The sequence below is a fragment of the Lycorma delicatula genome, chromosome 1 (assembly GCF_047948215.1).
Source record: "Lycorma delicatula isolate Av1 chromosome 1, ASM4794821v1, whole genome shotgun sequence".
Classification (NCBI taxonomy): domain Eukaryota; kingdom Metazoa; phylum Arthropoda; class Insecta; order Hemiptera; family Fulgoridae; genus Lycorma; species Lycorma delicatula.
Genome location: NC_134455.1, coordinates 267514404 through 267532167, shown reverse-complemented (window position 1 = coordinate 267532167; position 17764 = coordinate 267514404). Strand labels below are relative to the sequence as shown.

The 17764-nt window shown below is 29.3% G+C and overlaps 1 protein-coding gene across 2 annotated transcripts in view; it reads left to right on the top strand.

Annotated features, from left to right (window-relative positions):
- The window catches only part of LOC142331198 (Y+L amino acid transporter 2), a 256055-nt gene that overhangs the window by 212485 nt on the left and 25806 nt on the right, over nt 1-17764 (top strand). For both annotated transcript variants that reach the window (XM_075376944.1, XM_075376937.1), the window contains exons 5-8: nt 4417-4510; nt 7732-7776; nt 9586-9709; nt 14823-14926. In XM_075376944.1, the coding sequence (XP_075233059.1) occupies nt 4417-4510; nt 7732-7776; nt 9586-9709; nt 14823-14926 (367 nt within the window). The remainder of the gene's footprint in view (nt 1-4416; nt 4511-7731; nt 7777-9585; nt 9710-14822; nt 14927-17764) is intronic.

Below are 17764 nucleotides of genomic sequence, written 5' to 3'. Positions count from 1 at the left end.
ATGACTATAATTAACTAAACAGATGATAAACACAGATTTAAATTATCCATTTTAATTTAAATAGAATATATTAAGTAATATACAAATTAGAATACAAAGTAACAGCAGCTGTTATACTTCTACTAACAAATGAGATTGTAAGGTTCAGTGAAAAAAATAAAAAATGAAGTATGGTGACTTGGAAAATTTCTGAAAAGTATAAACTGGAAGAAATGTTTTTCATTAGGTGGAAGTATGAGAGTAGCAGTGAAAAGCATTTTGCCTTGTCTAAAGTGAAAGAGTTGACAGATTAAATCTAAACAACATGCAATATTTTCTGTAGTTCCATCAGCTGATGAAACTTTTCTTTAATCATCTAAAATTTCCTTTTGTAATTAATTTATCTAGTCAACACTATATTTTCTTATTTTCAAGAAGATATAAAGGTATTTTGATTTGTGCTTTTTATATAATTAATTTTATAATTTTAGCATTGAAATTAAAAGTCAGAGTTAACATAAAACATAGCTAAGTGTATTAAAACTCTAATGATAAGTTAGTATGTTAATGTGAAATTAAAAATATACGCATATATATATTTTATATAATGAGCTACTACTTCTATATAAATTATTATACTTCTATATATTATCTTATAAATAACTAGATATTTTATTGATGTAAAGAATTTTATTATTCTATTATTTCAAAGTTTTATTTAGACAAAGTTGAACAATCATTGAGTCAACAATCAAAGTTGAACAAAGTTGAAATCATACAATTTTACGCACAATTTAGATACACATGATTAAGAAATTTTACTGACATGAAATGAATATTTTTAAAGTTGAATTCAACTGGAAGATATTCCAAGTAATCTTTAATAATTCTATAGTCAATTTTAATTCTTTGAAAACCGAAATTGCTGCAGGCATCTGAATTCAAGAAGTTTTAACTCAATATCTAATCAGTGTTCTTCAGAGATAATGTATACAGAGTGATCAATTCAAGATGGTCACTATCTCAGAAACTATGTTTTATGAGCAACCTTAAATGGAGAACCTTCCCTAAAGCTTTTCTATATTAAAAATACAGTATGCCATTTCTGGAATCTTTGCCCTTTTCCAATATTGTAGCCAACTTCATTATTTCAAATGGAAACCTCATGTTTTTATTATATTTTAAGGTAGAAAAAACCATTTTAAGAAATTTTTATTCTTGGGTATTTTTCTCTAAATGCAGCCAATACGGAACTACAGAGTGACAACTGTAAACTTATAAAAACAATAAATACAATTTTAAGCTAAATAATTATCATCTGTTTTTTTTTTATGATTGCTGAAAAATTTGTACAAAAATCATTACACCATTGTTGAAAGCTGTTAATGATGTTTTCAGGAAAGTGCCTGCATTTTTACTAATGTGGCCATTTTGACTATCTGTATAACTGACACTGCAATTCTGTTGTAATTTTTTCTTTCTAATAGATAAAATTAAAACTGTATTGTTCAAGGTAAAAATTCTTTTTATCATATCTTTATTTTATTTTCCACTTTATTTAATTTTCAAATTTTGAAAATATTATTTGAAAACCAGATACATTACTAGATGATATTAGGTTTCTGTTTAAAATAATACAGATGGTCACCATATTTGATTTTACAATGTACTTGTACATGAACATGATGATGTTCAGTGTACATGTTCTATATAAACCGGTTCCATTTGTAATGAGAAAAACTTTTCTTCATTTATTCTGTATGGCAGTAGTTTACAAATACAAAGAATTTTTATACAGCTTTTTAATTTTATTCTTAAAAGTGTACACCTCATCCTGTTACCCTGATTTATGAAATTAATATTTTATTTCTCTACATTTGTACAGATTCTTATTAGTGAGAATCAGCTAACACTTTTAGCTGACTAATCTTTCAGCATTTGAATTTTGGTATCCGTGATGTATTCTTATTGAGCTATATTGAGCAATTTTTAAATCAATTGCAATACACTTTATTTTAAGGTGCAAGATAACCTTAAAATAAAGTGTTCTGTAGTCAATTTAAAAACTGTTCAATATTATTTTTTTGAAAAGTCATATTTTTTTTAATTTATAAAATAAATATATTATATAATTTAGCAAAAGCCTTTTATCAAAGTCATTTCTTAGTGAATATATTTTTTTTTTTTTGGTATTTTCTTATTACTGCATTTACTTACAGATGGAGTTCTAAAATTAATATATATATATATATATATTTTTTTTTCAATTTGATTTATTTTAAATAAATTCAAGAATGACATAAATACAATGATATTCTCAATTAAATACTTTAGGACTTATTTTAAAAATTAAACATTAAATTTTAATGTTGCAGATATATTTAATCATAATAAATATTTTTTTCTTAAATAAGTTTAAGAAGTGAAAATAATGAATGTGATTTAAATTATAATTTTCTCGTTGCATCAAACAGATCTCAGGGTCTTATAACCTAGTTGGTCCCATAGACGAATTTGCGGTAGACTAGCGTAGTTACATTTGAATATTTCTCTGTAACCAAAATATTTTCACACTGAAATTTATACTAATCGTAGAGAATTCTACACTATCTACTAATCATAGATATTTTAATTAATTAAACATGATCCTTAATAATTAAAAAAATATGTTGTATCACATGTAAAAATAATACAAATATAATGTTGGGTAGTGGGTAAGGTGGTAAACTGAACTTTATTAAAACCTTACGGTTCCATGACACTTGAAGTATCCCAGTAAGAAGCATTCAAGAAAACTGAAGGTTACAAATAAAGAATAAATTTCCAGTGGCTAAAGCTAAATTTAATAAATTAGATCCTATAGATTACTAACAACTCTGGTTGTTGTACCTTGCATGCTGTTTTGGCATTTATTGGTAACTAATAAGCAAGTCAGTCATAACTATAAAATAACAAAAACTAATAAAGTAATCCAACGAGTAAAAAACAAATATAAACCGGTTTTTGTTTAGATGAGACAATTTATCACAGACACTGTCCCCAGCAAACACAACTGCAGCAGATTAGGGACTATTGATGTATTGGTATGCAGTTCATTTTAGATTGAGGGTAGGAGGAGATCAAGTAGGAGGAGATCTGCATCACCTTTCAACTAACGGTCCCACAGAACCTTACAAAATTCAAAGAGGGCATGCTGAAAAATTGATGGGTGTTGACATACCATTGACAATCAAAGTAGAATTCAATAAACTGGTTCCTATAGATCAGTGCAGTTAAAAAAGACTTGAGTGCAGTTCTGTGTGTTTCTAGTGTTTATTTTTAACTAATATTAATATTAGAGGTAATTGGACTTCAATTGTATTGGAAAAATATATATTAATAATTTTTAAAGCAACACCTCCATCAACTTAATAAGATTAAAACTGAAGTTAAGTAAAACAGATTTAAAAAAATGTCTGATAATAAGAACATTAAATTGAAATATATCAAATATGTTAACATCTTTATGTTATTATCTTTATCTTTAACATTTCACAGTTATTGTATTTTAAAAAAAATATTTAAAACAGAAACTAATTTAAATTAACTGATTTCTATAGATCTATTTACCAGTGAAACAAGTTAGGAAAAAGTAAATTTGAAAAGAACAAAAAACCATAAATAAGTAATAGCATAGGTAAAAATCAAATCAAAATTTAAATGTATTATTTAAATGTAAAATTTAAATAATGTATGATTATAGCTTTATAACTAAGCTATAATCATACATAATTTTATATATAAAAAATAATCAAACTTTAACTCAAGATAAAGATGTTGATATGTTCATCAGGTGCAACAAACATAAAGTTTATAGATGTCCTGAGCTGGAACAAATTACTCCTGGACATGACATAGCATTTTCAAGAATAACAATTACCTTATTCCATTCTCACTAGAAAAGTTAGGAGAGAATTGATTTCTTGTTGTCTTCTTCCAGAACCACCAATCCTGTTGCAAACTGGTGTACTAAAACCCATGAAACCCTGATAATATTTAGTCCTATGATTCAGGAAGCCTTCGCTCTGTTCACTACACGGACTGGCTTATGGTGGCATCATTATTCTCAGAGCAAGTAATCCTGACTAGAGCCCAATTTATCTTGCACATGAACGTGTCATTCCAATCAGGAATATATATATATATTTTTGATAAAAAACTATCTAAAAAAAAATATTGTGGTTATTTGGGGTTACACGGTTACCATTACTAATAAATTGCCCCAAATATTAAATAAAAAAATCTTTCTATATTGATTTTTTAGCATTCAAACTGATTTATGATTAGAATTTATTTATTTGAATAACTTAACTAATTCAATTAACAATAACAAAATAATTTAACTTACAATTCTTTAACTACCATTCAATTTAATACAACTATGTTATTTCTGTGCAGGAAAAACAGAGTACTTTACTTATGAAAATACAACATCTGAAGTCACATCAATTGCTCTGTCTTTCTACTCTGGGCTGTTTGCTTATAATGGATGGTCAGTAAAATTAAATTACATCTAAGATTCATCATAAGTAATTGATTTAGTTGTGAAATAAAATAGAGTTCGCTCTTTTTCTTGATTATATTTTTATTTAAAAGGAAAACCTTTTAAAAATGAAAAATTTAATTATGAATTTATATTGTAAATGAAGTCGAAATATTTATTTATCACTGATTTTGTAATGAATATTAGAGTTGAAACAATTATTTGTCACATTACTGTAGAGCAATATACTGTTATACTAACATGGAATGGATTCCAAACCTTTAAAAAATTATATTAAATGAAAAGTTTAAAAGTTGTTACATTTATTAAAATTACTTTTCAACAAACAATGAATAAAGAAAAAGATTTTACATTTGTAGTTCTTTAGAAAAGAGGGTTTCATAAACTTTAATGCTCTTATTTTGATAACCAACCAGTTAACTCAATTATTACGTGATAAAGTGTGGTGTGCAGGATTGGGAGTATTTATGCGATGTGGCTAAATCATGAATATCCTGTTTTTAAATATATTAATGCCATTAGTTTTGTTTTTAACTGGGATTTATATTGCACATTTTCTAAGAATAATATACAATATACTTATCATTTATTACATTTTTTTAATGATTCTGTAATAATGTATTATTTAATTAACAAATTGTTTAAGTGATCAAAATAGTCAATATAGATTAATGACTTATGCAAATGTTACATCATTGTTAGGTTTGATTTCCAGCTTGAATCTATAGTTCTTTCATTTTATCTTTTGGCATCAAAAATGTACTTTAAGTGAGTACTTAAATGTTTATTACTCTTTTCCAAGTGAACACTTACCTTAAAAGTAAACATTTATTCATTCCAAACCCACCATATACTTAAAAGCAAACACAATTTCAGAAGTAAACACTTTTAAGGTAAGTCATCACTCACGAGTAATTACTTTTTTTATTCACTAGGCCCATTGTATTATATTTATTATTCAGTTTTGTTATCCAGGCATAATCCTTAAAACTTATTAATCATGTAATTTACTATTTTATTTTGTCTGTGATTTGAAGTATTCAAATTGAGTTTAATTAACAGTAATTCTTATTGTTGTTAAAAACTGATTATTGTTATTAACAGAAATTCTGATGTTAAATAAATTTTAAATAACTTAGTTAATATAATATTTGAAAATTAAAATAAATAAATTTCAATTAGAAAAATGTAGAAAAAACCTTGACAGTATTCTATTGAAGAAATTAAAAATTAAAAAAAAAATAATTTTAATCCAGCTGACATCAGTGACTGGGATTAGAATGATAATTATGAAGTCATTCCAAAGATCTCATGTGCAGTACTAACTTGGATTGAAAAGGGCTTAGTTTTCTGTCAAATTTACACCCTTAGGAAGAAACCACTCTTCACATTTATTAGCTCTCTTCTTGCCAAGAAAGTAAAATACAGAGTGGGCCAGGAAAAATTAACCCCGCAATCATCTACAATAACCAATGCAAGATCAATAATACAATCTAACACCTGCAATAATCTTCAGAGTAAATGTTGAAAATGGTCTCCACCAACAGCTAGACACTTGTGTGCACTGTTTAATAAATAATGCAGGTATACCTGTGTCAATTCAGCCGGGCTAATACTGGCTAATGCATGACTTGATATTCTCCTTCATTTCATCGATTGTTTTGATACACTCGTCCTTTCAACATTCCCTCCTCCTAAATAAAAATCACATGTTGACAAGTTTGGTGACCGTGGCGGCCGTAAGCCTTTACTAATTGTTCGTTCAGCAGTAAACAGTTCATTAACACGAGCAGTTGCCCACTCAGATGTGTACCAGATCAGTCCATACTGTTAAAAAAAGCAGTATTCATGTTCTTCTTCTGTCAGCTGTTGAGCAAAGTCATACAAAATGGTTAGGAAAATATCTGTGTTGATTATGGTGTCGAAAAATATTCACTATCAAGCGTGACAAGTACAGCACATCACACACTTATCTTCTGGTCAGTACTTTGTATATTAGGAGTGGATTTTCTGAGAAACCATGCTTCATCTGACAAGATAAACGTGAATGAGTCTAATCGACCAACTGCAACCATATTCAACAACCAGCGACAAAAAGTCGCACATTTTCCCTTATCCGGCTCCTTCAATTGTTGTACAACTGTAATGCGATACAGTTCAACTTCAAATACAGAAGTGCAGAGATGATGCCATGTTCTTTGGTGCATTTACAACAAATCCCGTTTGGTGCCATTTCTTCACCAACTGTTGAATGCTGCGTTTAGCTAGGACGGGACGATTAGAAAACGCTGTATGAAATAACTCCTGTGTTTCCTTCAAAGAACCGATTCTTATGTATGATTCTACAATATTCACTCATCTTCTATCGAATAAATCGCTAACGCTCGTACAACACAATACACTTCACCTTCTCAATCTCAGCAGACAACTGGTGGTTAGACATTGAAGGCAGGAAAGGGAAGTACGATCATGTGACTCACAGGAGGGTAGTTCTTACGTAGTAATGTATGTCCCCTTTCTTTGTTTCAGTTTTCTATGTCTATGATCTATGTGCGAACTTATGATGTTAATGTTTTAATCAATATAGCATATTTTTGGTGGGGCTACTTTTTCATGGCCCAATCTGTATGTTATAATTTGTATATATCTATATAAGTTTTGTTTGAAAGTCTTTGTGGGATATAAATTATCACCTAATATTATTATTTTTTTTATAAAATTATAAATGATATTTCCTGAATAACTGGAAATATACTTCTAAAAACATGTTTAAGAAAATCACTTTTTTTTCAGTGGTAATTCATTCTATTTCCTTTTTTTTAAATTTTATGTGATATTGGCTGTGTAAATTGTGCTGGTATTGCAGAGTCCATCAACAATTTCAATGAGAAAGCCAGTGGAACTCTTAAAAGATATCGTGGAAAATACTTCTTTTTATTAGAAATAAGCCATTTTTATTATTTTAAAAAAGTATACATTTTTTTATTGTAATGATATGAAGTAGATTAATTATGCTAAATGAATTGGAAAGAATTCTTATTAGTTATGTATATAAAGGCCTAAGAGTTTAACATAGTATCAATGAATTAGATTTAAATGTTCTTTTTAAACAATTAAAAAAAAAATTGCTGTTTATTGATTGTTGTTTATTGAATGCTGTTTATTGAATATTGTGCGCCAGTGTTTATTGTTCATCCTTTTTTTTTCAGGAATTATTTGAATTTTATAATTGAAGAACTAAAAGATCCAATTAAGTAAGTAGTAAGTAGAAATTATTTTTATTTTTTATTTTTTTGCTGATTATGACAAGTTATTAAATGATAATACATTTTTAAAACTCTTTATCATAATAAAATTTAGAAAACTGTTAAAATTAATATTTTTTAAAAACAGTTATGAGTAGTTATTTATTTTATCTCATAATTTGTAAACTATGAAGTCAGCGTTTTTAAAATAACTATCAAACTATTTTGTACACCTTAGATCATAAACAACCCAATTTTGGACATTTTTGGAATGATATTTTTACTTATAGCATACACACTTACATAGATACTTAGCTGCCAGTGTTGTACAGCACAGTAGTGAGTACTTTTATTTTGTGGAATGTTGAACAATATTGGTATATTCTGCCTTATCTAGAACATATAAGTGTAAATTATTTCCATTATTGTTAGTAGTAATTTTTTATAATTAATATTTTTTTAAAGCTGCAATTTTTTTTAGTGACTGAAATAAGTATAAAGCATTATTTTCCACAGAAAGGTTCACATAATTTGTTCCTTTATAATACCTGTCTCAGTCTTTTTTACAATTGTGATACATGTAAAGCATTTCAGTTACTAGAGATATTAACAGAATTGATTTCTCAGAGAGTAATGCTGTTCATAATATGCCCAGTCAGCATAGTGAAATGAGTGAAGATATCACTTGGCAGGCTGAACATCATCAACCCACCGGGTTGATCTAGTGGTTGATCTAGTAGCGTCTTCCCATATCAGCTGATTTGGAAGTCGAGAGTTCCAGCGTTCAAGTCCTAGTAAAGCCAGCTATTTTTACACGGATTTGAATACTAGATCGTGGATACCAGTGTTCTTTGGTGGTTGAGTTTCAATTAACCACACATCTCAGGTATGGTCGAACTGAGAATGTACAAGACTACACTTCATTCACACTCATTACATATCTTCCTCATTCATCCTCTAAGTATTATCTAAACGGTAGTTACCGGAGGGTAAACAGGAAAAAGAAAAGGCTGAACATCATCATTTTGAAGGGCTTGGTATGTTGAGATATGAAAATACATGCAACTCGTCGAAAAGGTAAATGGGAAACCACTTCCTCAATTTTCCTAATAAACGTGGCATGGAATGCATAATATTTAAAAAAATAGTTGTTCTATTTTTGGGAGTGAGTTGTGTTTTATATCAGGTGACCTATTATCATTTAGTTATGACATCTAAAATATAATCAGATGAAATAATGATTGTTGGTTATATTCAATTTCCTATCTTTTTTATGTAGGTTTTTGAGAATTTCAGTGTGACCTACACTGGATGAGGTCACTGACAATTAAAGATTAATAATATAAGGTTATGCATATACAAATCTTAAAACAACATTATTATTAAATGACAATACAGTTATCCAAATTAGCATACATAATAAGGATATATGTATTTTTCCAATTTTAACACCTACTTCAAGAGAAATTAAAGTATTTATGAAAGTAGTAAACAGTGTTTCTTCTGGATTAAAGAAAAAATCTTGCAGCAGAACAAATTAGGTTCTTGTTAGGATATTGAGTTTATCATTTTTCATTTTCTTTACACATAAGGCATAAGGCATACTTTTTGGTAAATTATATATGAAAAAATTATTCAAGATCACAATAACTAAAAATAATAAGTTGTATTATTATTATTTTGTTTTACAAAATTATTCCCAATTCTTTACTGATTCTAACGGTATAATTTCAGCCATTAAGATATTTAAAAATTACATTGTTAAAAGGTGATTAAAAGTTGAATTTATTTTTTAATATGAATATACATTTCTTTCAGAAATTTACCAAGAGCAATTGGTATTTCATGTACATTAGTAACAGTTGTTTACGTTATGACAAATGTAGCATTCTATACAACATTATCACCAGCAGAAGTACTAGGATCGGAAGCTGTGGCTGTTGTAAGTATTATTTACTATTAATATGGCACTAACATGACATAAATTCATTAATATGGCATTTTCAGAAGTGATCAGAGTTTTCAGATTTCCTGTAATTGTTATAAGTGTAGATACCTAACATTACAGAAAAATAATCTTATTCCTAATTATGTAAAAAAAGCTTAAAAATTAACAAAACTGTATTATTCTATGAAACTACAATTTTCATTTTTTACTTAAATATCTTTAATTGCATAAATAGTTTTTAAGAATGTTTCAGATTTGTTGGTCTCAGATTTAACAACTTGGAGGTGTCTTGAATTCTTTTAATTTTATCCATCAAGTTTCTTGTTAAAATATGTGTCTGTAACATGTTTGAGGAGTAACAAAAATATTATTCTGTTTAATTATAACAATCAATTAAGCATGTTGATATCCATAGTTTATTAATTTCAATGAAGATAATGGAAAATCACTTCATCCTCAATCTCTCAAAAGCCTGGCATGAGAAGCTTGTTATTACTGGTAATAGCTATGAAATTTCCAGTTATCTAGTGTCAGATTATTTACACCTATTAAATTACACGTATGACATCCAAAGTACATACAACAATCATTGAAGTAGAGGTTAAAAGGCTATCTGTGAGTTTATTAATCCTATAGTATAATATTATGTTGTCAAATCTATGAAGTGAAGCAATATTTTGGACCATTTTTACTAAATTTAAAATTAGTAAATATTTACCACCACTTAAAAATTACGTTTGTCAATCAATATCTTATTGTTTTGATTTTAGTTCTTGGATAGCAACTTTTTAATAATTGCATATACGAAAACAAAATTGAATATTTTTTTATATTAATGATTGTATTTAAATTTTGGTTATTATGATTTAAATACAATTCAATTTGAAGTCCATTTTATTTTTTATAATTCGATTTGAAGTCCACAATATTCATTTCCACAATATTTTAATTGTACAGCTAATTAATTTACTACATGAAATGAGGAACATTTAAGCAAAAACAAACATGTCCACTCATAATTTTTCTTTTGTTAACCATGGAGTCTTCTAAAGAGGCATTATTTTTAATTATATCTTTCATTTTATTCAAACATGTTCAATGTAAATTGTATAGTAAAATTAAAGAGTACAAACAAAAACAGATTTGTTATTTCTTTGCAATAAAGCTAAATACATGTCCAATCAGCCAATGAGATCTTTCTCTTTGTAGCATGTGATTCACAGCAGCTCTTTCACTGTTGCTATTACTGTTTGCAAGACTAACACTTAATGTGTTTAGTGTTTTCGATAACTTTATTAACAAGAAATGGAATGTAACTGTGAATGTGTTCCTTGCTTCACAAGGAACTTATAAAAAATTTGAAAATAAACTTTCTCATAGAATAATGACAAAACAAAAAAAAATATTCTGCTCTTTCAAGTTGTAACCAGATTTTGGGTTGTACTCATGATAATATGAGAGTTTTTTTTTTCAAGGTCCGATCGGTCGTGAAATAATAACCCGTGCAAAAATCGGATGAACCTTTGCGCATATTTCTTGCGCAGCGTCTCTCTAGTATGGCCTTCAATCACGCCGCGTCACTTCGTTTAGTTCTGAACGCGCAGCTAGCACGTAAACATGTCTATAACAATAGCATTTCCCGCCATGTGTGAAGTGCGTGCGGTAATTCGATTTCTTCAGGCTGAGGGATGTAATGCAGCTGAAATTCATCGACGAAAAAGTAATGTGTACGGTGAAACTTCAATGAGTGACAGCAAAGTGCGAAATGGTGCAGGAACTTTAAAGCAGGACGTACAGATGTTCATGATGCAGGCGTTCAGGGAAGGAAGCGAGTGTCAACTGATGATATCGTTGAGTGGTGTATGAGGCAATTCGAGAAAATTGTCGGTTCACAATTTCTGTATTGAGTGATTAGTTTCCTGAAATTTCAAGGTCAGCTCTCTACACCATTGTTAGTGAGAGACTTCAGTACCGCAAACTGTGTGCGAGATGGGTTCCCAAGATGCTGTCCGACTATCACAAAACAATGAGAATTGAGACCTCCCTAACGTTTCTCCAGCGTTACCGCAATGAAGGAGAAGATTTTTTAAACAAAATTGTCACAGGGGACGAGACATGGGTCCATTTCGAAACTGAAGAAACAAAAGAACAATCCAAACAGTAGATGCATTCTCATTCTCCCAGTAAACCAAAGAAGTTCAAGCGAACCTTCTCCAACAGAAAGTGTATGGCTACTGTGTTCTGGGATCGGAATGGAGTTCTCTTGGCGGAATTCATGGAACGTGGCATGACCATCACTGCAGCCTCATTCTGCGTGACTCTTCAACGTCTACAAAGGGCAATTCAGAATAAGCGAAAGGAATGTTGTCATCAGGCATTGTCTTTCTCCATGACAATGCTCGGCCGCACACTGCAGCTGTAACAAAGAAGCTCCTGCAGCGTTTTCATTGGGAAGTGTTTGATCACCCACCATACAGCTCGGACTTGATTCCATCCGATTTTCAGCTCTATGCTCACCTAAAATGCTGGCTAGGAGGACAAGATTTTGGCACAGACATTGAGCTGCAGACCAGCGTAGAAACATGACTGAAAACACAGGCGGCTCCGTTCTATGACGAGGGTACTGGAAAGTTGGTACCACGCTACGACAAATGTCTAAATCAGAGTGGCGACTATGTAGAAAAATAGCGTAACTATGTAAGTGCTTGTTACAAATAATTTTTTTAAAATTTTCATTGTAGTTTTAATTTCGTGACCGATCGGAACTTGAAAAAATAACCCTCGTAAATAGTTCTCTTGTTAAAAAATTATACCAACTGATACGCTATAAAAAGCAAATTTTATTTTAATATAACGTGATTACTTTAGACAATAAAATTGGTGTTTGCATTAATGGATTTAATATAATATAATCTCTAACCAAGAACTGAAAATCAACCCACATTTATTTTATATAAAGTAGTGTTCTAACAAAGTATGTTTGTTAATTTATATTTGTAAAAAATATTTTATTCAATTGATACTCAGCCATCATGACTGAATAATATTAGCAAATTAATTAAATATGGGGCAGAAATTAAAAAAAAAAACAAAAAGAGGCGGAGAGCAAGTCAGTCAAAAATTTCTGAGCCAAAAAAAAATAATAAAGTCAGGGAATTTATTGGCAGTCTATGAGGAGGGGAATTACACTAAACAGAAAAAAATTCAAGAATATTTTTGAACAGTGAACTTTTATTGCTAAGTTTCACAGAATATACAAATCATCAATAAATGAAGAATTCAAAATTTAAAAATCTATGTTCTGAAGAATTTTCTGTTGTGAATACAGTTTAGGTTTTAGATTTGTTGTGAACACAATTTGTTGAATTTGTTGTGAACACACATCCTGCTACAGATGTGTGTAGTTATTGTCAAAAAATTAACGAGTAAATTAAAAGTACATTTGATGAAAAGAAAAAATAGAACTAATGCTAGAGAAATGAATTCACAAAAAACTAGCAAATGCATTTTACGAGTTGCTTTGACAAAAAGATGATGATGAAACTGTAACTTATTGCTCTGACTCTCAGTGTGGTTCAAGCCTTACAACTACACACAGCAAATAGGTATCTGTAATTTAAGTAATACAGGTCAAAACACGAATGCCTTATATTTTTGTGCATGGATAGAGGCAGATAGAGCAGATATAGCAGATAGAGACTTGGTAGAAATTTCTTCTGCCATTCTTAATTTCGTACAAAATTTAAATTTAGAAGGCAAGAGTACCAAAATCTGTTCTGTGATGGTTGTGGAGGTTAGTACAAAATAATATTGTGTTCTACACCCTCATGCTTTTTTTAGCAGAGCGTGATGGGTGTACAATGCAAATAATGTTACTCTTTCCTGTGCATTGGAGTTTTATTCCCCCAACAGGATTTTTGGTCAAGTAGAAAAAGCAGTGAAAAAAGATGTTAACATTTACACAGAAGATTGATATTATTCCAATTATAAAGATCTTGGAATGATCAAAATTTTGGGTAATGACTAAGAACTAAAAAATACAAAGTCTCTATCATGCCTTTACAGAAACCTTGTTGGGATTCAAATATTAAAAGAATTCAGATAAAATTTCAAAAACTTTTTAAGATTGTTCCAAAGTTGTATTACCAATTAGATGATGATTATTCTTGCCTCACTGCTTTTCTGAAACATGGACATTCTAATAAAAACTGATGGGATTTTATTGTATCTGGTGGAAATGATTTATATTATTGGAAATGATTGGAAATAATTCCATTCATTTTCAATAATGGAATGTGAATCATGGAGTTTATGGAATTTCACAAGCAAAGAGAAATAATGTAGAGAGTCTCTTAAATGATCTCTTTGGTCAAAACTGGAGAAACTGTGAATGCTTTGAAGGTATTTATACCACTGATATAAAACAATCCTTGATGGACCCACAATTCAAGAATCAGAAGTCATTGCAGAGGATATTTTAAAAAAAGTCATCTGATATTAACAAGTGTGTTTGTTATCTTGATTTTCACTTGTTAGTAAAGTCAAATTTTTATTCTTGTTCTTTATTTTTATTTTCATATTCTTCCTGTTTTTATTATTATTTTATTATATTTTTCTGTACGTTTTATGAATAGTATTGAACTTATAATTTTCACTTTATTGATACTATTCTGTGTAAAAAAACAATGATATCGGTTTACTGTAACAAGTTTCAAAAGTTCAGACAAAGACAAACAAGTCCCAATAAAACCCAAGCAAAACCAACATCCAAACGTATCCACTCCACCCAAGCAAAACCAAACATGTTCATATTATTTTAGGTAATACTTTATCTAAAAATGTGTTATGATTTAAATTTTGCATGACAGATGAATTATTCATTTATTTATTAGCCAGGAAGGTTGTGTAATAGTAAATTCTATCACTTCTATATAGCTTGCTGATATTCTGTTTTTCTTGCCTTCTGAAAAATTTCATTTGATCGATATGTTTGTTATTGTTCCAAAGCTCCTCAAATGTCATATCTTTCAGAAATATCAGATATTAAATATAAAGTATAGAGAACTTTAAAACTTATTTTGCATATCTATTGTTTCTCTTTGTGTAGACCTATGCCAATCAGTTATTTGGAGTTTTAGCATGGACAATACCAGTGTTTGTTGCTATGTCAACATTCGGTGCTGTTAATGGGATTTTACTCACATCCTCAAGGTAAGGTAGTATATTTTTATATTAGATAAATTTTTGTATTGAGAAAAATGATTAGTTAGTATTTTATGAAACTAACCAAAATAACTATTAATGAAACTAATTAAAAGAAAAAGATTGCTATTTTATTTTTTTTAATATCAATTATGTTTAAATTTTGTTAGTACTGTAATTAGAGTTTTGTGTTTCACAGATCTGGAAAATTATATTAAGCATAATGAAAAAGTTCTGTGATTTTACTAAAATAAAATTTCAAAAGAAAATAAATAAAAATGCACACTTCTTGCATCTATGAAAATGCACTTTGGAAGATATTTTTTTGTGCTATATTTAAATCTTGTTTGTAACTGAGTAATTATGTATATGTGGCTATATAAAGAAAAGTTTTAGTATTATATTGTATAAACAGTAATTAGCTATTAAAACATAACCTACTAATATTATAAATGTCTTTACTCATTCTGTTACTTTCTTTTGCGCCACAGATTTTAAATTAAATATATTTTATGATCTTCTTCAACTACTGTGGAGAATTGTTTATTCTAAAATTAGATTACTAAAATTAGATTAGTAATCTAATTTATTTATTCAAACTGAATTTATTTATTCAATAGTTATTTATGTTAATGAATGAGTTAATACCAAGCATCCATGAATAACCTGAACACCTTTGACATGGAGTACATAGTTGTTTATTAAGACACAAAAACAAGTTGTAGGAATTTAGAAACATTAAAAGTGAAAGTTTTTTTTTTACCTGCAATCAAAGATATTCAATCTGTGTACCATTCGCAAAATATCTAACTGGTAATCAGTTTCATACCACGTTTGTTGTAACACATCCACATCTATGAGTTTGAATGTGTTAACAATCCTCTCCTTAAGGTCATCAATATTCACTATACAAATTTTGTATACATTATCCTTGATGAAAGAAACCCCATTTGAAAAATTCACGTGCAGTTATAACCAGTGACTGAGGTGGCCAAGCAATCGGTTCATCACATCCAAACCAGTTATTTGGGAATATGTTTTTGAGGGATTCGTGCACTAATAAACCCCAACGTGGCAGCGCTCCATCTCGTTAGAATATAATTTCGGGTTGTAACTCTTCAAGCTGCGAGTAAAAAAATCCTTCTAACATGTGCAGATAGATATTCACATTAACTGCTGTTTCTACAAAGAAAAAAAGGTCCAATCACATGATTGTGAAGCAGTCCAAAGTAAAATTAGTTTTTGGGCTCTAATACTGCAAATTTAATGTGGATTCTCTGAACCCAATATTTAAACATTCTGAAGGTTCATTTTTCCAAACATGTAAAAGTATTCTCATCTGAGAACATACCTTTTTTAAGATAATAATCATCATTTTCAATTCTTTCAATCATTTCCACAGCAAATTTCTTCCTAGCAGCGTGATCTTGTGATGTAATGTGCTGCAATTTTATTAATATTTTTAAGGATGCAATTTTACATATTTCTTCAAAACATCAAAAATGATAGATGATGGAAGATTTAATTTGTGCGCTACACTCAGAGTTGACTTTTCAGGGCTACAAACAAAAGACTGAAATGATATCCATTTTTTCATCTTATGTTCTAGACCTGCCTGCACCCTTTCTTATATTCAACACTGCCAGTTGAATACTTATTCTAGGAGGTAGCTTTAAGTTATATATAGTTCTAAAATTGTATTGAACTTAAGTGTCTGATTTTGTTTCAATACACCACTCTACGCATTGTGCTTTCATCTGTGAATTCATGGCGACTGACATATGCAATCACAGCATTATAGTATTTGCCAAGAGAAAATTTATGAGTTATCTGTTAAAGAGAGCCAAATCGTTCATTAATAGGACTATTAATTTTTTTTTAAATTCTAGGCAAACTGTTCATTAATAGGAGTATTACTTTTTTATTTGTATTCTAGATATCCTATCCCATTACTTGAAATTAGTAATACAATTGCCGAATTGAATCATCACAATTCACAAGTGAGTTTCTGCTTGATCCCTAGCCATGTGAGAATCCTGGATAACGAACATATAGATTCTGCTGCTAAAGATGAATGTAGATAACCATCTTTCACCACTTGAGTTACAACTACCGATTTTATTAATTCCATTAAACATACTCTTCAAAGAAGGTGGTAAGGTGACTGGACTGCTACAGCAGATAATAAACTCAACACATCAAGGATACAGTGTTTCTATGGGGTCTCTTCTAGCAGAAAAATTCGCCAAGAGGAAGTGGTCCTGTGCTGATTGCGATTAGGACATACCAGACCTACTCATGGCAGAAAATTCAACAATATGTGTACATTGCAACAGCCACTTGACTGTGCGCCACATTCTTGTGTACTGCATATGTTATGTAGCCTTATATCGCAAATTTAAATTACCGTGGGACATTCGGCACATCCTAGGGATTATACTAGACCGGGTATTGTTACTTCTTAGAAGAAAAAATGAACTTCATAAGATTTAATGATAATCAATCGTAAATTTTATTTTGTTATCGTGTTACATATTTTATCTTAATGGTTACATTTCTTTTATTATTTCAATTTTAATTTTATTTCTATCTTAGTTTTAACCTTATTTTATTATCATTTTAATATCTGCAAAGGGGCCGTTTTGGTATATTTGACCCAGGTGATGAACATGAAAGCGTTTTTTACCCCCTAAAAAAAAAATTGTTTTTTTCTAATAAGATATCAAAGTTGTTTGAATAATTTTCAGACAGCTGGTATTACTCATATATCTCTTAATATAGTAAGAGTTAATTATATTTACTCATATATTTATTTTTAAAAGAAAGGTAATATGTGTCATACAACTT